The 18,469-nt window shown below is 51.0% G+C and overlaps 1 protein-coding gene across 8 annotated transcripts in view; it reads left to right on the top strand.

The window, feature by feature from the left end:
- The window catches only part of SRGAP2 (SLIT-ROBO Rho GTPase activating protein 2), a 233,764-nt gene that overhangs the window by 209,381 nt on the left and 5,914 nt on the right, over positions 1-18,469 (top strand). For 3 of the 8 annotated variants that reach the window (XM_019433801.2, XM_019433796.2, XM_019433827.2), the window contains exons 18-22: positions 7,094-7,318; positions 10,972-11,051; positions 13,245-13,425; positions 14,918-15,064; positions 18,317-18,355. In XM_019433801.2, the coding sequence (XP_019289346.1) occupies positions 7,094-7,318; positions 10,972-11,051; positions 13,245-13,425; positions 14,918-15,064; positions 18,317-18,355 (672 nt within the window). Of the gene's footprint in view, positions 1-7,093; positions 7,319-10,971; positions 11,052-13,244; positions 13,426-14,185; positions 15,065-15,513; positions 16,189-18,316; positions 18,356-18,469 lie in introns of those variants that run through there. The other 5 variants (XM_019433816.2, XM_019433809.2, XM_053908994.1 and 2 more) reach the window with 3 other exon arrangements.

The raw sequence follows: 18,469 nt of genomic DNA, 5'->3' as shown, positions 1-18,469 counted from the left end.
CCCGGCTGTTGGGTCAGCCTCCTCCATGTGGCAATGTCTGCTCTTCCCATCGGCCAAGCCCTGACTCAGCACCGCAACTGGCTGAGTTCAGAACCCCTCGTGGCTCACGCAGGGTGCTCGTGTGAGGTGCATTCTAGGCTGGCGGAAACGGAAACTCCATGATGACTCTCCAGCCAGTCAGCTCCTCGGGGCCACCAGTCCTTCTCTCCCCTCATGGACGGATACCTGCCCTCAAAGTGAGCCTGGTCTGCTCCCCCAGAGCAAGCAGTGTGACGGTAGTGGGTAACAAGGCAGAGGAGCACACACAGGGCCCGGGGCGACTGTGTTGTGTAAGCACAACGGCCTCATCCTCTTCCCCACACCTTCTTCCTGTTCTTCCTGCTTCTTCCTGCGGGGACCTCGCGGGAGCGGGGGAGCCATAGAGCAAGCATCGTGCAGAGCTGGAGGTGGTGGCCACTGTTGGAGGAAACATGGGAATTACACCAATTCAAATGATCGCTTTGGTTTTTTGCTTTTTTATCTGGTTAAAAAAGAGATGCATTTGGTCCTCGGAGTGGTTCATGGGAAAGACGCAGCGTTAATAACCGTAGTGTTTCCTAGAATAATAAATGGAATTCAGGACACAGGTGACAGAGAAGATCACCTCTGCGGGAAGATGGCAGGTCGTAAGCGTACACGTACCAACGGATGTGGCAACAGTGGACACAGGTCGCTCCTGAGGGAGACTCTGCCCGGCCCAGACTTTCAGGACTGCTCTCCTTTGTCGTTCTGCATCCTAGAGGGGGTGTGTACTTTATTTCTGGCTATGGTCTTTCTCTTGGGTTGTACACATGCTCAATCTCAAGGAGCCAGAAAAACTAATATGTGTGTATGCGTATGTGGAACTCCTTACACCGGGCACTGGCGCCGTGCGGACTTGACCTGGTTCCATATATACGTAGCTAGTGTCCTTCAGAGTACCCAGTCCGCTGCATGAACCTCAGGTACATGCCTGTCCAGCAGGCCTTGTGAACTAGTAACATTATCCTTTCTAGCATCTGCATTAATTATCTATTGCTGTGGAACAAATCACCCTAAAACTTAGCAACTTGAAACAAAAGGCATTCATTGTTATATCTCAGTTTCTGTGGGTCAGGAATCCAGGGGCAGGGTGGCTGGGGACTCTGGCTCTAGGTCTTAGGAGGTTGCAGTGAAGGTGTTGGGGGCAGGGCCGTAGTCTCTTCCGAAAGCTCCACTAGGGGAGGACCTGCTTCCAAGCTCACTTGCGTGCTGTTGGCAGGATTCAGTTCCTTGCAGGTTGTTGGACTGAGGACCTTCACCCCTGGCCGACTGTCGGCCAGAGGCTTTCATCGGTTCTTCACCATGTGGGCCTCCCCATAGAGCTGCTCACAATATGGCGGCTGGCTTCTCTCCAAACAAGTTGGGAGAACACCCAAGACAGGAAGCACAGTCCTTGGTAACCTAATCTCAGAAGTGACATCCCATGCCTTCGGCCATATTCCATTCACTAGAAATGAGTCACTACATCTAGCCCATACTCAAAGGGAGAAAATTACACCAGGATGTGAATACCAGTAGGCAGGGGCCATGGGGTTCATTTTAGAGGCTGCCTACCACAGCCTGTATACTACCCAGAGAGTTTTTGCCCCCCAACGAAGTGTAGGTAGCTCCCCCTCACCGCAGCTGATTCCACTGCTTGCCTTTTGAAACCTGCTTTTTTCAGACGTCAAACAATATAGCCTTCTAGTTTCTTGCTAGCCAAGTGAGGTCCACGGACCAGCTTCACTGGCATCATTTGGGGAAGTTGTCAGAAATGCAGAGTCTCAGCCCCTCTCCCCTCAAAGACCTGTGAATCAGAATCTGTACCTTAACAAGGTCCCCTGGCAAGTCATACTCACATGAAAGTCCCAGAAGCCCTGCGCTGGGTCCTCAAACACTGCTCCACCGTCTGAAAGAGTGAATCAGTGGTGCTTCTCTCCTGACTAAGGTGCCCTGGGGGCTCCACGAAGGCTGAGGTTTCCTCTACATCTCACCCATCTCCAGGTGCCTCTTAGTTTGGGCAGATTCTGTCTGGGCTGTTCTTCTGACTTTCACGAGGAGTGTTTTGGCTTCTACACGCAGATGGACAAGTAGAGTTGTGGTTGGCTTGTCTTCGGAGATCCGCAGCTGCTCACATACTTACTCAGTCATTTATTTCACATATATTTATTAAGCATCTACTGTGTGCCAGGCCCTGTTTTAGTTGCTGGCCATCTAAGACTGCACCAAACAGTCCAGGCGTCCCATGGAGTCCCTTGTGGAGTTTATGTTCTATTGGAAGAAGAAAGACCAAACTAATAAGTACACATATCACATGTCAGAAGATAAGTGCTATGGAGAAAAATAAAGCAGGTAAGGGAAGTGGAGCGTACCAGGGGTCAGGGTGAGAGTTTGCTCTTTAACATCCGGCGCTCAGCAGATGCTTCACTGAACAAGTGACAGCGGGCCATGGGCATGGAGGAGAACCTAGAGAAACCGGTGTCCCAGAAGCCACGTAGACAAGTATTTTGAAGAGGGCGTGGTAACAGAGTTAAATGTGATGACAGGTCAGCTGAGAAAAAGACTAAGAATTACGTTAGCAGCAGGGAGAGCATTGGTGACCCTGAAGGGGGTTGTATTGATGGAGTGGAAGGGGTCAAACCCTGACTGTGGGTTCAGGAGAGAAGGGGTGCTGCTGATGGGTAAAAAGAAATGTGGTAGATCCATACGGTGAGGTAGTGTTCAGCCATAGAAAGGAGGGAGGCACTGAGGCATGTTACAGCGTGGATGCCCCTTGAAAACATCACACTGAACGAAAGAAGCCAGTCGCAAAAGACCACGTAGTGTGTGATTCCTTTTATGTGCAATGTCCGGAACAGGCACGTCAGTGGGGACAGCAGACTTGTGTAGCCAGGGGCTGAGGAAAGGGGAGAAAGAGGGGATATGGAGCCTGGAGCCTGCTTCGGATTCTGTGTCTCCCTCTCTCTCTGCCCCTCCCCTGCTCATGCTCTCTCTCTCTCTCTCTCTCTATCTCAAAAATAAATAAACATTAAAAAAAATTTTTAAAGATGGTGAAAATGGTAAATTGTATATTTTACCACAATAAAGAGGGGGAGGGAGCGAGAGAGAAGGTATGTTAGTCTGCTAGGGCTGCCGTAGCAAAATACCACAGACCAGGTGCCTTCAGGAACAGAAACCCATTTTCTCATGGTCTGGAGTCTAGAAGTCCAAGATTAAGGTGTCAGCAGGGTTGGTTTCTGGTGAGGACCCTCCTTGGCCTGTAGATGGCCCTCTTCCCTCTGCGTCCCATGGCTTTCCTCTGTGCACGCACGGGGAGAGCCCTGCTGTCTCTTCCCTTCGTATAAGGACCGCAGTCCTGTGGGATTAGGCACCCACCCTTATGACCTCATGTAACCTTCATTATCTTCTTAAAGGCCCTTTCTCCAAATACAGTCACATGGTGGGGGGGGGGGGCTTCAACATAGAAATTTGGGGAGCAGGACACAATTTAGTCCATAACCGAAGAGGTGGAGATGAATCAGAGAATCAGAAACAACAGGTACAGACAACTCCCAAATCGTTTTATTATGGAGAGGAGAGAAATGGGACAGTATTTTATTATGGAGAGGAGAGAAATGGGACAGGTGTGGATATGGGGTTAAGAGAGAATTTTTTTTCAGATGGACAGTATCACTGCATGTTTGCATGCTGGTGGGAATGACCCAGTGGAGAGGAAAAACCAATGATGGAAGAGAGAGCAAGGGCAATGGTGGGAGTGATACTCTTGCTGGAGAAAGAGGATGCAGTTCACTGCGGGGGGAAGGAAGGCAGAACATAAGGGTGCAGAGGCAAGTCCCTTAACAGATGCGGGGAGCGTGAGGATGCTGACAGGTGGCGTTACAGGCGGAGGGAGTGAGTGGATGCCTTTGAAGGACTATGAGAAAAAATCAGCCAGAATTACCTTGACTTCTCGTCTCTTAGAAAGCCTTTTGGCGAAGTCAGGGAAGGCTGTTAAATCACGGATTTAGAGTGGGAAGTTGTAGTATCTCCTATTGGAAAAGCTTTTAAAAGGCCTGATGGATTCTCGGCCCCACATTTTGCCTGGGGTCATGGTGAATAACACAATTTCTCTTCATCCCTTTCAGACCTAAGATCAACCCTGATGTGTAATATCTTACCCACAGTCTGTTGGTTGTTGCCAAATCAAACCCCTGGGGCGTGTGAAGCGGAAGGTTTTTAAGTGAAATGTCATGTATTTAAAACTGTCTGTCGAAAGCTTAGTGTTCTCCCCGAGGATTTAAGCCTTCGATGTTGGGATCTGGAGTCCTCGGCTTGATGATGCCTGTCAGGAGAAGAAGGTGGCTAGACTCCTATAAATCAACTGCTGGCAAATGTCGACAGCCCTGCTTCCCATTTTCTGACTAGAATCGAGGGCCTTATATCAAGAAGCAATTAGGATAGTATAATTACAGAAAATATTGATTGAGCCCCACCTATGTGCCAGGCACAGTGCTCAGTGGTTTGTGTATAATTGCTCATTTAAACTTTATATCAGCCCCACAAAGCAGGTACGTTCTTTTAGAAGGAAGAGACTTGGAACCTAGAACACTGTTGTGGAACTGGTAAGCAATGTGACCAGGACTCAAAACCAGATCTCATTGACTCTAAAATTCTTCGGACGTTTTGTTTTTCTCTCTTAATTTAATCTAAGAGACAAATGTGCGTCATTAAAAGGTAAGAAGTCCAGAAAAGGGCATGATAAAAAACAAGTTTCCCACACTAATCCTGATTTTTTCATTCCTCCCCAAAAGCCTATGTTCTCAGTCTCTATGCTGAACCTTGTTAAGATACACAAAAGATGAGTTTGAATCAATTAGAAGAATTCACTAGTATTATAGATAGAAGCTATAGAAATATAGTACAATTCTTAGAAGAGATGGCATTATATAAGTTGACACCAAAAAAAGTGTTTAAAGATGGAGCTGTTACCACTGTTACCCATTTTAGGTTGTTTTTTGTTTTTGTTTTTGTTTTTTTTTTTTCAGTAAAAATCCAGTATTTGAATTCCTATACTGGATATGGACGTTGGGGCCTTCGTGGATTATTAGCACCATTATGTTGTATATGAAATGCGTCTGTATGTGTACACATGTGAATTTTTCCGGGGAGAGAATCTCTGCTTTCTGTCAAATTCTTGAAGGAGGCCGTGACCCCCCAAATAGTTAAGAATCATGGCTTTTCCCCTAAACCCAGGTGTTCCCATTGTAGATTGGAGGAGAGAGAAGGATCTTGGTTTATATTTTAATGAGAGTAAGAAATGCATCTGGTCCCTGAGACCCTAGTCCATGAAGATGTGTCCTCCTCAAGCCCATGGTCATTGCAGCCACCTATGAATTGAACGGTCCTTCCCTTAGGAGACTTGGCAAGGTTTCTCCTCTCTTACAAGGCTTTGGGCTGGGGCTCTTGGAGCTAGACTTTGTTTCCTTTTGACTGCCAGGCTTCCCCAGAAATGACTGGTTTTCTTCCATGTTACCAAATGTCATCAGTTCGCACTAAAGAAACATGGCCTTCCTCCTTCCCTGGCCTTCCTCCTCCTTGTCCCTGTTGTGGTTACCAAGGTAATTATCTCTCCTATCTCTCTCCAACGTTTGTTTGACCAAAAAGTAGAGTTGGAAACTTCTCCCGGCCTTTTCTGAATCCCAGCTTTCTATTAACTCAGGAGCCAGGGAAGGGTTGTAAAATTTAGCCTTTAAGACCTTCTATGAAGCAGTCCAGCCGCTGAGATCTATAACCGAACCCATCGCTGGCCTCCCTACATTGACTAAGTCCTAGAGAACATTGACTCTCAACCATGACAGTAATTCCCCCCGTGACAGCTGTTCACATCCATCGTACCGCTTCTTTGGTCCTGCACCGATTCTCCAAAGCGGACAGATGTATGTGAATCTTCAGTAGAGGAGAGAACCATTGGGTTAGAGAGACCAGCTTGGTAATTTGAGTCTGGGTGCAGGATACACTAGAAATGAACTCTGTCCGGTTCTGAAGAACGCCTACTCAGATGAAGACAGCTGAGTCTCAGGCCTCTGGTTCGGCATCAGAGGGATTTGGTTTTTCCTCAGAGCTGTAAGAATCAGGGGCCGGGGACCTCCTGCTGATGCCCATCAGGGAGGCAGTACTCCTTAGCAGAGCCCACAGCTCCGCACCCTAGGGCTAGGGGCGGGGGGTACAGACCCAGAGCTGGCCAAGCCATCAGCCTGGACAAACAGAGACCGGTGAGGGCCGATGAGACCCAGGGGCTCCCTGAAGGGTTTGGGGCCTTGGCCAAGGTTGGAGGTGTGGCCAGAGCAGCTGCTGGCTGAAAAGGGGACTTCCCAAAATAAATACCCAATGACGAAGTCAGACTGCATCCAGAGAAAGCCTGAGCATAAACTGAGCAGCATGCTGACCTTTTCCTGAGTAAATCTTGATTGTAATAATAGAGGATATTATGAAAATGAAAAACAATTACATTAGCTGTTCCAGAAAGAAATTCACTTGCTTGACGGGATACAAAAGCTAATCGGGTGGCAATGTTTTTAAATACGTCTAGAGCTTGGAATGGAATAGCCCTAGTAATTTGATTATTTTGCTGTGCAAGGAGGTACACAACACACAGTGCCTGTGTCTTCTGACCATATCATTACGAGGGCAGCCTGAGGGTCTCCATCTGCGCTGGCAGCTTCGGGGGCTGGCGTGTGGGAGCCAACCCGGTTGTGCAGAGTGGCATATTCTTGAGGCAGGGTGGGTTTGGTGGGTGAGGTATGGAGCGGGGCTCGTGAAGGGGTGACAAGTAGGATTTGAAGGGGGAGCTGGAGAGGGAGGAGGGGAGAGACCTGCAAGGAGGTGGCTCCCGAATGACCGTCCTGGTGGTCATTCTCTTCTCCCCCCAGACTTTCTAGAAGGGCTCTGATGCCCAGAAAAGCAGGTGGCAATTTGTGGAGCTTCTGCTCTTGCTCTTGGCATTGCCTCCCACGATTGTGTTTTCTGGGCATTCATGCGAGAGCTTTCCAGCTTGCCCCCTTCCCTTCTCCTCCAGTTTATCACAGTTCAGTGAAGAGAACATGATGGACCCCTACAACCTCGCCATCTGCTTCGGGCCCTCGCTGATGTCAGTGCCTGAGGGCCACGACCAGGTGTCCTGCCAAGCCCACGTGAATGAGCTGATCAAAACCACCATCATCCAGCATGAGAACATCTTCCCAACCCCCAGGGAGCTGGAGGGCCCCGTCTACAGCAGAGGAGGAAGCACAGAGGACTACTGGTAGGGGCCTCTGGGCCAGAGGGTGGGGAGGGGGAGTCCCCACTGCACGCTGGTGTGGGAGCCAGATGGCCAAGCGAGACCCAGGGGAAACACCCAGAGCCCCCCAGCCTCGCACTCCCAGGCGGTCCAAGCTGCCGGGATCTGGGGACGGTGCAGGCAGCGCCCCACCTCGACCCGACCTGTGGAGTGAGTGCCACTTCGTGCCACCTCCCTGTTTTTTATGAGTTTGAGGAACCATTCTGGAAAACAGTGGCAACAATAATAGGAGGGTTAATAATCTCCAGGAAAAGAAAGTTTGTAAAGTTGTATTCAGAACAACTGTTCATCAGTCAGCAGTGCCTCTCAGGCTCCATGTCTGTGCTGTGTGTGGAGAGAGACACAGGCCTGGGTCCGGGTCCGCAGAAGTAAGATTTTCTTCCTTATTGCGAAGCACTTAGATATGAGGCATAATTTCCTCGCCGTGAGTTTGTACAATGATAATTTAGAATGCAGAGATCCGTGAGGAGAAAAAGGGGTAAGGTAAGCTCCATTTTTGGCAGGTTAGGCCCTCTTCCACCCTAAAACAGGATTAAATCCTGTGGGGCAAGGTTTTTCATGACTTAGCCTGGGAACAGAGATATAAAAGGAATCCCTAGGGCTCATCTTTACTAGACCCTTGTGTTACACAGTTGGCCAATCACTATTTCCGTATTACAGATAAAGTGACTATAACCTAGAGAGGTCAGTGACAACCTTTCAGGCCACCTTAGGGGTGGGAATTCTAACCGTGCTGTTTTGTGTCTTAGTGCAGGGCACTGTCCAGGACCCCACACTGCACCCAGGGTACCACTTACAGTATCTTTTTCCCAACCAAACACAAAGGCAACCACCTCTGTTGTTTGCTCCCTAACATCCCTTACCTGCTCCTTCCCCTCCCTTCTTCCCCCGAATCGTGCTTCAGCCTGGGCTGAAAGCATGAGCCAGCCCAATTCGGATTCCATCTGAATTCAACATCTGGAACCCATTCAGCAGCCCCATTGCTCTCCAGTAAGGTAGGGGAGGACAGGAGAGGATGTTCACTTAATTGGAGGCCAGTGGGTCCATGCTTCTCTCTGATCCCCACAGAAGGAGCCTTTTGCCTGAGGCGTGAAGAAAGTGGTATTCACGTGTCTGTGAGTAGAGAAATACCACTGACACCCCCGGGTTCAATCTTGTCCGCTATCCCGCGGATCCCAGCATCTGGGTCCGAGCTGGAGAAACCTGTACTTCCTAGCTTGGAGAGAAGGCTTTTTGTCACTGACAGATGGTCGGTGAGGACACGGAATGTTGTTCAGGTGTGCTCCAAGGAGCTGTCTTTGTGCATGTGACTTGGAGAGTTGGTTTCTCTCTTGCATGAGGGTTGAGAAACTGTGGAGTAGTGTTCCCAGGGCCTGCTTTATCTTCTTTCCAAAGTGTGCCCTCACTTCTCAAATATCTCTGGCCCGATCCCAGGACACAGAGCCCCCCTCAGCCCTGTTCCCCCAGTCCCAGCCCAGCGGAGCAGACAGAGTCATGGCGAGGGTGGCTCACAGAGACACAGAAGGGGAGGACACCTTCCACCAGTTCTCTCCAAGGCATTCTCCCAGGCCAACCGCTGTTTGTCATGCATCCGACATTTATTAGCAGCCCCTGGAAAAACCACCAGATTAGTCAGGGTGTGTTACTACCACAGACTGGGTGGGAGGCCAGAAGCCTGTGAGGATCAAGGGCAGGTGACCTTGGGTAAGAAGGACCATCTGACGACTGGACTCACCCACTCAGAAGGCTCCCAGCCTCTCCTCTTCTTTGGGAACAGGAAGAAGTGCCAGTGAAGTGAGCTCAGATGGATGAAGGAGGTGAGGGAGGGGTGGCAGAAGGGGGTGCCAGAGCCTGAGAACCCAGGAGACCAGAAGAGCCAGGAAGAGGGGGCCCCGGGCACTTGGTCTCCCTGAAGCTACGAAGCAGGGAGGCTAGTCCCACTTCACCACGCTCTCCAACCGTAAACTAGAACCCGGTTTCCCAGGACCACCTGCTGTTTGGCCTGCTGGGCTTCCTCAGACCGCAGGTGCTGGCGGGCTTGAGGTGTTGCTGAGGTGTGGGTGTAGAGCTGAGAGTAGGATTTTAGCACTAGGAGGGACCTTAAAAAGCATCATCCCGCCTTTACATTAGAGCAGTGGTTCTCCGAGAGGAGTCCTTGAACCCACAGCACCTACATCACTTAGGACTGGTTAGGAATACAGACAACTGAGCTCCACCTGGCCCTCGAGAATTAGAAACTCTAGGCGTGAAGCAGTCTGCTTTTAACAGCCCATCCAGGACTCCCTGGCATTTGAGAACTTCTGCCTTAGTGGATGGCCACATAAATGAACTTGGAACTCTGGAGGAAACTGAGCCTTTGCCCTGTGCACCCCTGGTGCCTGAGGGCTTCTAGAAAGACCTGAAACTCATCAGAGGGCTTGTAGGCCCAGCAAATAGTGCCCACAGTGTGTAGGCCCAGTAAACCTGTGAAAACTTATGCCCACTTTTTTTGATAAGGAGGAATCCCTGTTGATGTTCTCCCAGAATGTTCTCTGGAGTCTGAAGAGCCTCCTTGGAACTGACTTGTGTCATGTGGGGTGAGTTCCAGACTGGTTCCCTGGTCTTTGAGGAACTTTCTGGAGTGAAAGACCCATCCTAAGTGGAGGGAGAGGCTATAGGCTCAAAAGTAGCAACCATGAGGCCAGGTGGTAGGGTTGAGAAGGTGGTGATACTTCCATAGAACTGCCTGGAAAGGCTCCCTTGTTACTACCAACTGCCAGAGGAAGAAACTTTAGAAATGAACAGGGGTCTTGTTTATTTCTCAGGAAGTTAGAACTTCCTGGTACCCATCCCCGTCCACTCCGATGTCCGTGAGCCAGAAGACCAGGAGAAGAAACAACTTTCCAAGTAACTTCCCTGGCCATTCTTGATTCTCAGCCCTGTATGATTTTAGACTCACTGAACTGTTTGGGAACTTGACCAGCTTCCATGCCCCGCCCTCTCTCAGAGTCCAGCCCACAGCAGACTCTTCTCCTGCCAACTCCCCTCCCATCTCTCACCGGTACACAGACCAAACCACAAAGCCCAGAGACATAAGCAAAATGAGAAAGAAGGAAAGGAAGACCACTTATCCTCACACAACTGAGGTGTACAGACCACTATCCTCAATTCATTGATTAGGCGGTTGAGGCTTAAAGAGATTCACTCCCTTGCTCAGGGTCATACAGCTACCAAGCGCCAGGGCTGGTTTCCAGCTCCTGTTGCATCCCATGCAAAAGCCTCATATGTTCTTCCACGTGCTCCCTCCAGGGACTAGTTCACCTAGAGAAATGGCCCTTGAGGAGTTGAATTGTTGTGTATTTTCAAAAAGACTTATTTTATAAATTCAAAAGGGCTTCCCTCTGTCTCCGGATATTGTGAGTCGCAGGCAGTGTCGAGTGGTTTTTGCTGCAGGGCCCGGGCTAGAGAAACTCCGGAGCCTCGTGTTTCGTTATCAACACTTGTCTGTAGTGTCCGGTCAGGATGCAGAGAGCGTGAAATAGCTTCTGCGCCCTTGCTCCAGGGAAGCTGCGGGAAGGAGAAGACAAGAATTTGGTCAGCCAGGGCTCAGGTCCCCGTTACTGTTGCTTCTGTTGCAGTGACAGCCCTCACGGAGAGACTACCTCGGCTGAGGACTCAACCCAGGATGTGACCGCCGAACACCACACGAGCGATGACGGTACGAGGCCCCGCGTCCTGGGCAGGGGGGTCACCGGGCGGGAAGCAGAAGGAACAGCTGACGTAGCCTGTGCTCCTGATGCACCTTCCTGCCCAGCAGTCCCCCAAAGACAGGCAGCGGCCCCCCTGTCCGTCCTTTTCATTCCTTCCCTTTCGTGGAGAGACAGCCTACCTTCTCAAATAGAATGGTCTCTGTGTTAAACCAGAGGTGTAACCTTTCAGAGCCTTTCAAGCTTCTCGCCCCAGCTCCCTGCCCCTCGCATACCTCCTAGCTCCTTGTCTCGCCTGCCTGTCTCGCCTGCCTGATGTTGGTCCCCTGTCACAGCCCAGACTCCTGCCAGGTAGCTGGAGACCAAAATCAAGGAGAGTTCATTTGAAAAAACAGTGAGCCTGGGGAGGAGAGAAGCTGGGTGCCAAGAGCCCAACAGAAGCAAGCCAAGGGGGAGTGGGAAACAGGATGCAGAAACCACACACTTTCACGCCTGCCGACTGGAAAAATTGACCCTTTCCAAAGTACAGACGTGCGAGCGCCGTGCAGCCTGGCGGGCGTGCGTCGAGAGGTGGAATGCACAGCTGTCACCGCGGGCCCCTCGGCAGCGCCCGTGATTGATTAGGGTCTGTCCGGCCAGCACGCCTCCCCTCCTTCCAACAGTTCCGCACCTCCATTTCTGGACCACTCGGGCTCTTGGAAGTCTCAACAGCTGACAAGGGGCCTCAGAATTTTCTGGGCATGAGAACGAAATGGCACAGCCTGCAGAGCTTTTTAAAAGAGGAAAAAAAAAATGAAGGCTGCTTATTTAGATGCTGAAGTCAGATAGATCAATACGATAATCTGCCCCATTACAGGAGGAGACTGGGTGAACTAGGGAAATTTGTTCCCGCTAGAAGCTTTGTGTGTCTTATCTCTTAATCCTAGTGAAATAGAGCTGCTATTTTCCAGTTGAGAAAGCAAAGGCCAGAGAGGTCAAGTGATATGCCCAAGGCTGCACAGAACTGAGATTTGGGATATTTAGACAGGCCTTCTCTGGTCTGCCTCCAGTAGCGAAATATCCAGCCCGGCCCTTCCGGTAGCAGGCCCCACCATCCTGCTGCCTAGGCGTGGTCTTGCCTGTAAGCAGCCTTTCTGTCCACTACTCAGAGTACCTGACTAACATCAGGGGGGTTTCTTTTTTGCTCTCTGACCTCTCCCTGCGGCTCGGCCCAGATAGTGGTAATGATGACAACAATAACAATGGCCAGCGTGGACGTATTCTTTCTACAGGCCAGACACTGCTCTAAGTGCTTTTACAAATTGTTATATATTGACTCTTCGTAACAACTTCATGAAAAAGGCACTATTGTTATCCCTTTCTAACAGACAAGGAGACTGGAAGCTCACACAGAATAAAACTAAATATTGCATTTGTAACCCCCTTTTAATTTTCAAATTAATTTTAAGTAAATTTTCCATGTATTACCCACAATAATATATTTCCATATTTTTAGCTCCTTGGAAAGTTGATTGGATGGGTTATTCTCTCCTACGGAGACTAAAAGCTCATGTTCCACTAGGGGAAATGGACAACATAAATAAAGTTTGTTGTATTTAAAGTACAATATGATAAATGTTCTACAATTAGTGGCGTTATTTGATGATCAGAAAAGAAATGATGCTTACAAATACAGGATGGCAAGTTCAGTGATAGGGGCTGGCATAAACAGCTGTGTAAGCACCGGAGAAGTTACTCTAGGCCTCCTTTGCCCTGAGTGGGGCTCAGCCTCTTGGGCAGCGTGACGAGCTTCCCAGGAGGCAGATTGCACAAGGAAGACAAGGTTCCCACCCTGCACATGTGGTTCCTTGTTGCACAGAAACTGCTGAGACAATAAAGTATTCTTTGTTTTGTTTTGTTTTTTAATGCTGACATTTAAACTGTGACTCAGTGTGTTTCATCAGGAAGGTGAGAGAGAAAGGGATTCCAGGTGGGGGGAACAGCATGACCAAAGGCAGTTAAGGGTGCACACGTGCTTTCAGGCTGATGGCACCGCACCGTCTATGCGGGAATCCCCTGCCTCACACATAGATCATCCGTGGCTTATTTGTCACGCTGGGCTATCTTCCTGCCAGTGTGAGTTCAGCTAATTGGGGTTTTCCGCCCCGTTTCCTGAGTCTGTGGGTCTCAACAACATGTGTTTCCTTCTTTTCTGCCCCTCTCAGAGTGTGAGCCCATCGAGGCCATTGCCAAGTTTGACTACGTGGGCCGGACAGCCCGAGAGCTGTCCTTCAAGAAGGGGGCATCCCTGCTGCTTTACCAGCGGGCCTCCGATGACTGGTGGGAAGGCCGGCACAATGGCATCGACGGACTCATCCCCCATCAGTACATCGTGGTCCAAGACACGTACGTTGGGCCCCCTGCACCTTCACGCATCCTGGCTGCTCTGTGGGAGACTTTATTTCTGGCTCCATAGGAGGGTGAGGGAGACCAACCCCCAGGGGGCACCAATACCGGCCTTGAAAGACGCCCCCCCCCCCAGACTAAGTGGAGGATTGTTTTTTCCATCTCTTCCCCCTGCAGATCACTCCCTCACCCACCCCCAATCACTGTGGAAACCTGCCAGCCCTCAGGCTCATCCACATTTAGACCCGATGAGTGATAATGAGGGGTGATTGTTTGACCACTTACATTTTTATTCTGGAAAGCTCAGAGTGGGAAAACATTTTTACTTCTTTTTTTTTTTTTTAAAACAACCCTGCTCACCCCAACCAGTTGGGCCACCTATGACGATGACGATGGCACTTTTCCACTTGCAAATGAAAGTGATGCTTTCCTTTTCTAGAAGAAATCTAGCTTAAGCAGCCTTGTGAAAAGGAGCGAGTTCATTTAACTGGGGTTGACTTGGGGAAAGACAGGGAGAGGAGGAGAGAGGGTGTCAGGGAGCAAAGGGAACGTGAACTGGTCCCAGAGAGACTTCATCGGATGGGCTGTTGGTTGGCTCCTACTCTTTGAAGCAATGTCTCCCGGGCAGGAGGGCTTTTACCCCATGGCCCTCCCAAGCCTGCCTCCCTGCCCCTTTGCCCTGCCTCTGCCCCTGCCTCCCTATCCGTGGATGCGATGCTGTCAGTGTTTTTAGTCCTTCCCTTAATATTATTTTTTAAAGGTTGATATCCTGAATGAGTCTGCACCCTCCCAGCCTCTCCCCGGCTCGTTCTGCAGGGAGATCCTCCCTCTGTTGATAACATCGCAAACCCGGTGGCCATCTGTGCGTGGACAGGACCCTCCCAAATTTAGCATTATGGCTTCACTACAGGACCGAGAGAAGATGAATTGTGGGGGAGAAGGGGCTTCCTTTGTCATCAGTAGCCAGAGGGGCCGGGAGAGCTGTGGAGTGACCTGGGACCGGCTTGGACGCTCTAAGCTGGGCTAGATGCACTACGACAGAGTGTGGCGGTGTCCTGCCTCAACGCCGGCATCTCCAGAGCCACCGCAGACCTGCCTGTCCTTGCCGGGCAGTGCCCGGGACCTCAGCAGATAAACCGCACCCTGGACCGGCCGCCTCCTCCGGGAGGTGGCCCCGGCACCGCTGTGCCCGGAAAAGCAGCGGGGTAGAAGGCAGATGCCTCGAATCCAGGTGTCCCCTAGCCCGGCCTTCCTGCGGAGCTGAGGATCCCGCACCACGCGGCGGGATTATTTATTATTATTTAAGTGACCCTCCTAAGGCCCTTAGGTTTCCCTGCCTCCTCTCACAGAGCTAGCCCGGCCTGGTGTCACTGCCGCCTCCAAGCTGTGGCGGGGTCGCGTGTGTGTCGGGGGGGCCATCTTGCCGATTTAACACTGCTTTTTGTGTTGTTGTTGTTTTCCCCTCCTCCCTGCCTGCCTGCCCCTTCCCCAGCGAGGACGGTGTCGTGGAGAGGTCCAGCCCCAAGTCTGAGATTGAGGTCATTTCTGAGCCACCTGAAGAAAAGGTGACAGCCAGAGCGGGGGCCAGCTGTCCCAGTGGGGGTCATGTAGCCGATATTTATCTTGCAAACATCAACAAGTAAGCTCTGCTTTTCATTTTCTGCTCCCTGAATGCCCTGCAACGCCCAGCCTCCCCCTCCGGCCTCGCCCCCTCTCCATTCCTGTGCTGCGCGTAGGGCTCCCAGCCCCTGGGCCTAACACTCTGCATGCGCTCACTGCTGCCGCAAGGCGGACAGGGCTGAGGAAGTTTCCAAGGGCCTTGCGGGCAGGTCCCGGGCTCCAGCGGGCTGCTGTCGTGCTGTGGAAGGGTGCCCCACGCTGGGTTTCCGCAGCATCTGTCGGGTCGGGCCTCCCCGGCTGTCTGACCACTAAAACCTGGCCAAAGCTTTGGTCACCTTCTGCAGCTTGGTTTTGGACTGGTTCTCGGAGGTGCCTTCTCTTTTCCGATTCTTGCTCAAATAATAGTCTTTGACGTCTTCCTGGCCCTTGTCTGTCCGAAGAGCCAACATCCTGTGTGTCTTCCACTAGGCTCACGTGACCCCAGAGGGGTTTATGTAGATACCATGTGTCTCTCTCTCACCGTGTCCTGCATTCACCCTGTGGAGGAAAGGAGGCCACTCTGCCCCCCAAGGAAAGCTTCGTCCTGAGCTCTTTATTCATTGCCTAACCCCCCAGCTCCCTTTTGCCCCTTCATACCAGTGGAAGGAATTGTCCATGTTTTCCCTGTTGCTTTAGCCCTGTGTCATCCTCCCCTATCAGTCCCTTTGCAGATTCCCATTCCTGTCTGGCAGGCTCTTAACTCTGCCCCCCCAGCTTTCATTGTGGCCGTGAGCAGCATCCCAAGGGTTTTCACTCCGCCCACACCCGATCTGGCCGGCTGGAGGGATTCCACGCCTGTGTGCTGCTGCCTCCCCTAGAGACATTCAGGTTATTGGAGAACTAATCTCATCTCAAGGGGCCAGACACCAAGTCCCAAAGCCTACAGACCTCTTTCCGCCAGACCCTGAAACTTGGCCCCGTGCCAGCGGAATGACGCGCCCCAGGGTGTTCCTGATGAATGTGGATTGCAGATGATGTACAATTTTTATTCCCCTCTGGCTTTGGAGGAATGAAACGATCTGCACATTGAAAACCTGTTCACCGTAGCCTCTGGACACTGAAACTGGAAGGAGAATAAAAGATGCTTGTTGTTTTTAAACCGCACCAGGTCGCCCCGATCTCTTGGCTTTTTTCCAACCAGACGGTAGCAGGGGGCGTGGTTGGGGCACGTGTCTCTTTTCCATCTCTTTCGCCCTCCAGTTAGTGAAGTCGCTGATTCAGCTCACGGAGAGTAGGTATGATTTAAGTCAGACCAGTAAAAAGGATTGAGGATTTTATCTATTTCCCTCCAGCAAGTGGTGCCCTGCTGGGAGGGCAAGCTAGTAAAAAGTAACTGTGGGCTCATCACATTTTTTTTTTCTTTATTTACAAGTCTATGTTAATTATAAGCCTGTAATCATAAGGTTGTAAGCCTGTAATTAGCCCACAAACCAAGGCAGGGTTGGTGGAGGGAGAGTTAAATAATTAGTTAGGTACATGTTTCTAAGCCATCACGTATTTGATGCCATTTGTACAAAGAAATTGTAGAAGATATGAGCCGAAAGAGTCAGGAGATGAACGCCTGGTGGAAAGTCAGGCGGTTCCCTTTGAACTCCTTACTTGGCCGTGTCAGGATGGGGTGCTCAGAGGACATGGCCGACCGGGACGCCCGCTGGTCGCTGGTCGGTGGCTGAGTGGCGGCCCCCGGGCGTGTCTTGCCCGTAGCAGTGACTCTGCCCTTCCAGCCTCACTTCCTGCCCCATACGTCACTCCTTCCAAGGGCCCTGAGTTCTCTCGCACCCCCGGACCTTCACATCTGCTGCCTCCTCACCCGATCATCTCCTCCTCTCCCTTCAGGACGTAGTCCGAAGATTTTACTTCTCTGGGGAAGCCCTCTGACAACCCCGAGGTCCTCAGGGCTGAGTCAGATGCCCTCAGTCTGTATCCCCACAGCAGTCCGAGTATCTCTCATGACCCGAAATGCACTCAGATCCCCCACCAGCCTGAGCATCTTGAAACCAGGAAATCTGCCTTCCTCTCCTCGTGTCCCCGGGGCCCGGTGAGGGACCTGGCACACACCAGCCAGTCCACAATCTGCCTCCTCAGCAGTCTGAGCTTTGTGAGTCAGCCACCCTCAAGTGGAAAAAGGAAATCAGCAGAGAGTTATTCGGGTGAGGCATTCAATTTAATTCCACACATTTAGTGAGCAGCTACTGTTGTGCCAAGCATCCGTGCTGGTTGTTCAGAGATGAATAAGACAGTGCCTGGCCTCGGCGCTCAGTCTGGCAAGGTAAATACCATACAGACAAGTAGCTAAAAAAGCAGTGCCATCAAAGCTCTGAGGGAACAAAGGAGAGAGTGATTGCTTCTGCCTGCTGTTGGAGGTGGGGTCGTGGGAGGAGACTTTGCAGAGGAAGAGTCGTTTCAGCTGAGCCTCATAAGACTCCCAGAACATCCTTTTTCTGCTCCAGAGTGGCCGATACCCAAGGCTAAACTGCTTGAGCCGGCAGCTTCATGGCGTGGCTCCCGTATGCCAGCTTCCACACCAAACCCCGATAGAAAAGACCTGACCAGTGGGCAGGACCAGGACCGGCTTAGAACACCGGCTCGGCCACACAGACGAGCCCTTTAGCCTCAGGACCTTCCCTTCCCTTCTTCCATCTCCTCTCCTGCCTCAGCCTCCGTTGCCCTTAGTGGACTCGAGATCAGAGCTGCCCAGCTGCCATCCCAAACCCGAAGTTGTATTGCTTCCTAAGTTAGGTCCTCAAGAATCTGATTCCAAGAACAAATGAAATTATTCAGCAGTAGGCAACACCCGTGCTATTAGGACTCTGCCAGGCCGTCTTCTTTGAGAGTCTCCGTGGTCTGAAGGGAATCGGCCGAGAGCCAGGGTTCAGCCCAGGGCTGGGTGACTCAGGGTCACGGAGGTGTATTTCCACCCTGAGGAAAAGCACAAACTTGGCCCTAACTCCTCAGCACTGAAGCCTCTTGAAAAATATTCTGTTCCCTGTCTGCACAAGAAGCAACGACAACCACTTGCCAGAGGCCAAAATGATTACAGTCTTGTCGTTGGACTAAGAAACATGCTAGAATTTGGAAAAATCAACTCTCCTCTTGCCTTCTTGGTGATGGCGAGACTTTCTCTCCTACCTGGGGCCTTAGGTCTCTGTTCAAAGCAGGTAATGGAGGGGGCCTTTCTGTGAATCTGTCTCCCATTAGAAACTTTCACTTAATCAGACATTTTTCCTGGCAGCACCTTACATCTCGAGAACTCAAAGCCCACGACCTCCAAGTAAGTATCCGTTTCTCCTTTGCCCAGGTTGGGGGTGGCAGGGGAACAGAGACACAGAACGAGCAAGGGAAGGTGAAGCCAAGGAGACAACATGCTGTGTGTCCCTCTCCTTCC

This window comes from Panthera pardus, unplaced genomic scaffold (genome assembly GCF_024362965.1).
Source record: "Panthera pardus isolate Hobbes unplaced genomic scaffold, ASM2436296v1 HiC_scaffold_21, whole genome shotgun sequence".
NCBI lineage: Eukaryota > Metazoa > Chordata > Mammalia > Carnivora > Felidae > Panthera > Panthera pardus.
Note: the sequence above shows the minus strand (reverse complement) of the source record. Positions and strands in the feature narration are given on the sequence as shown.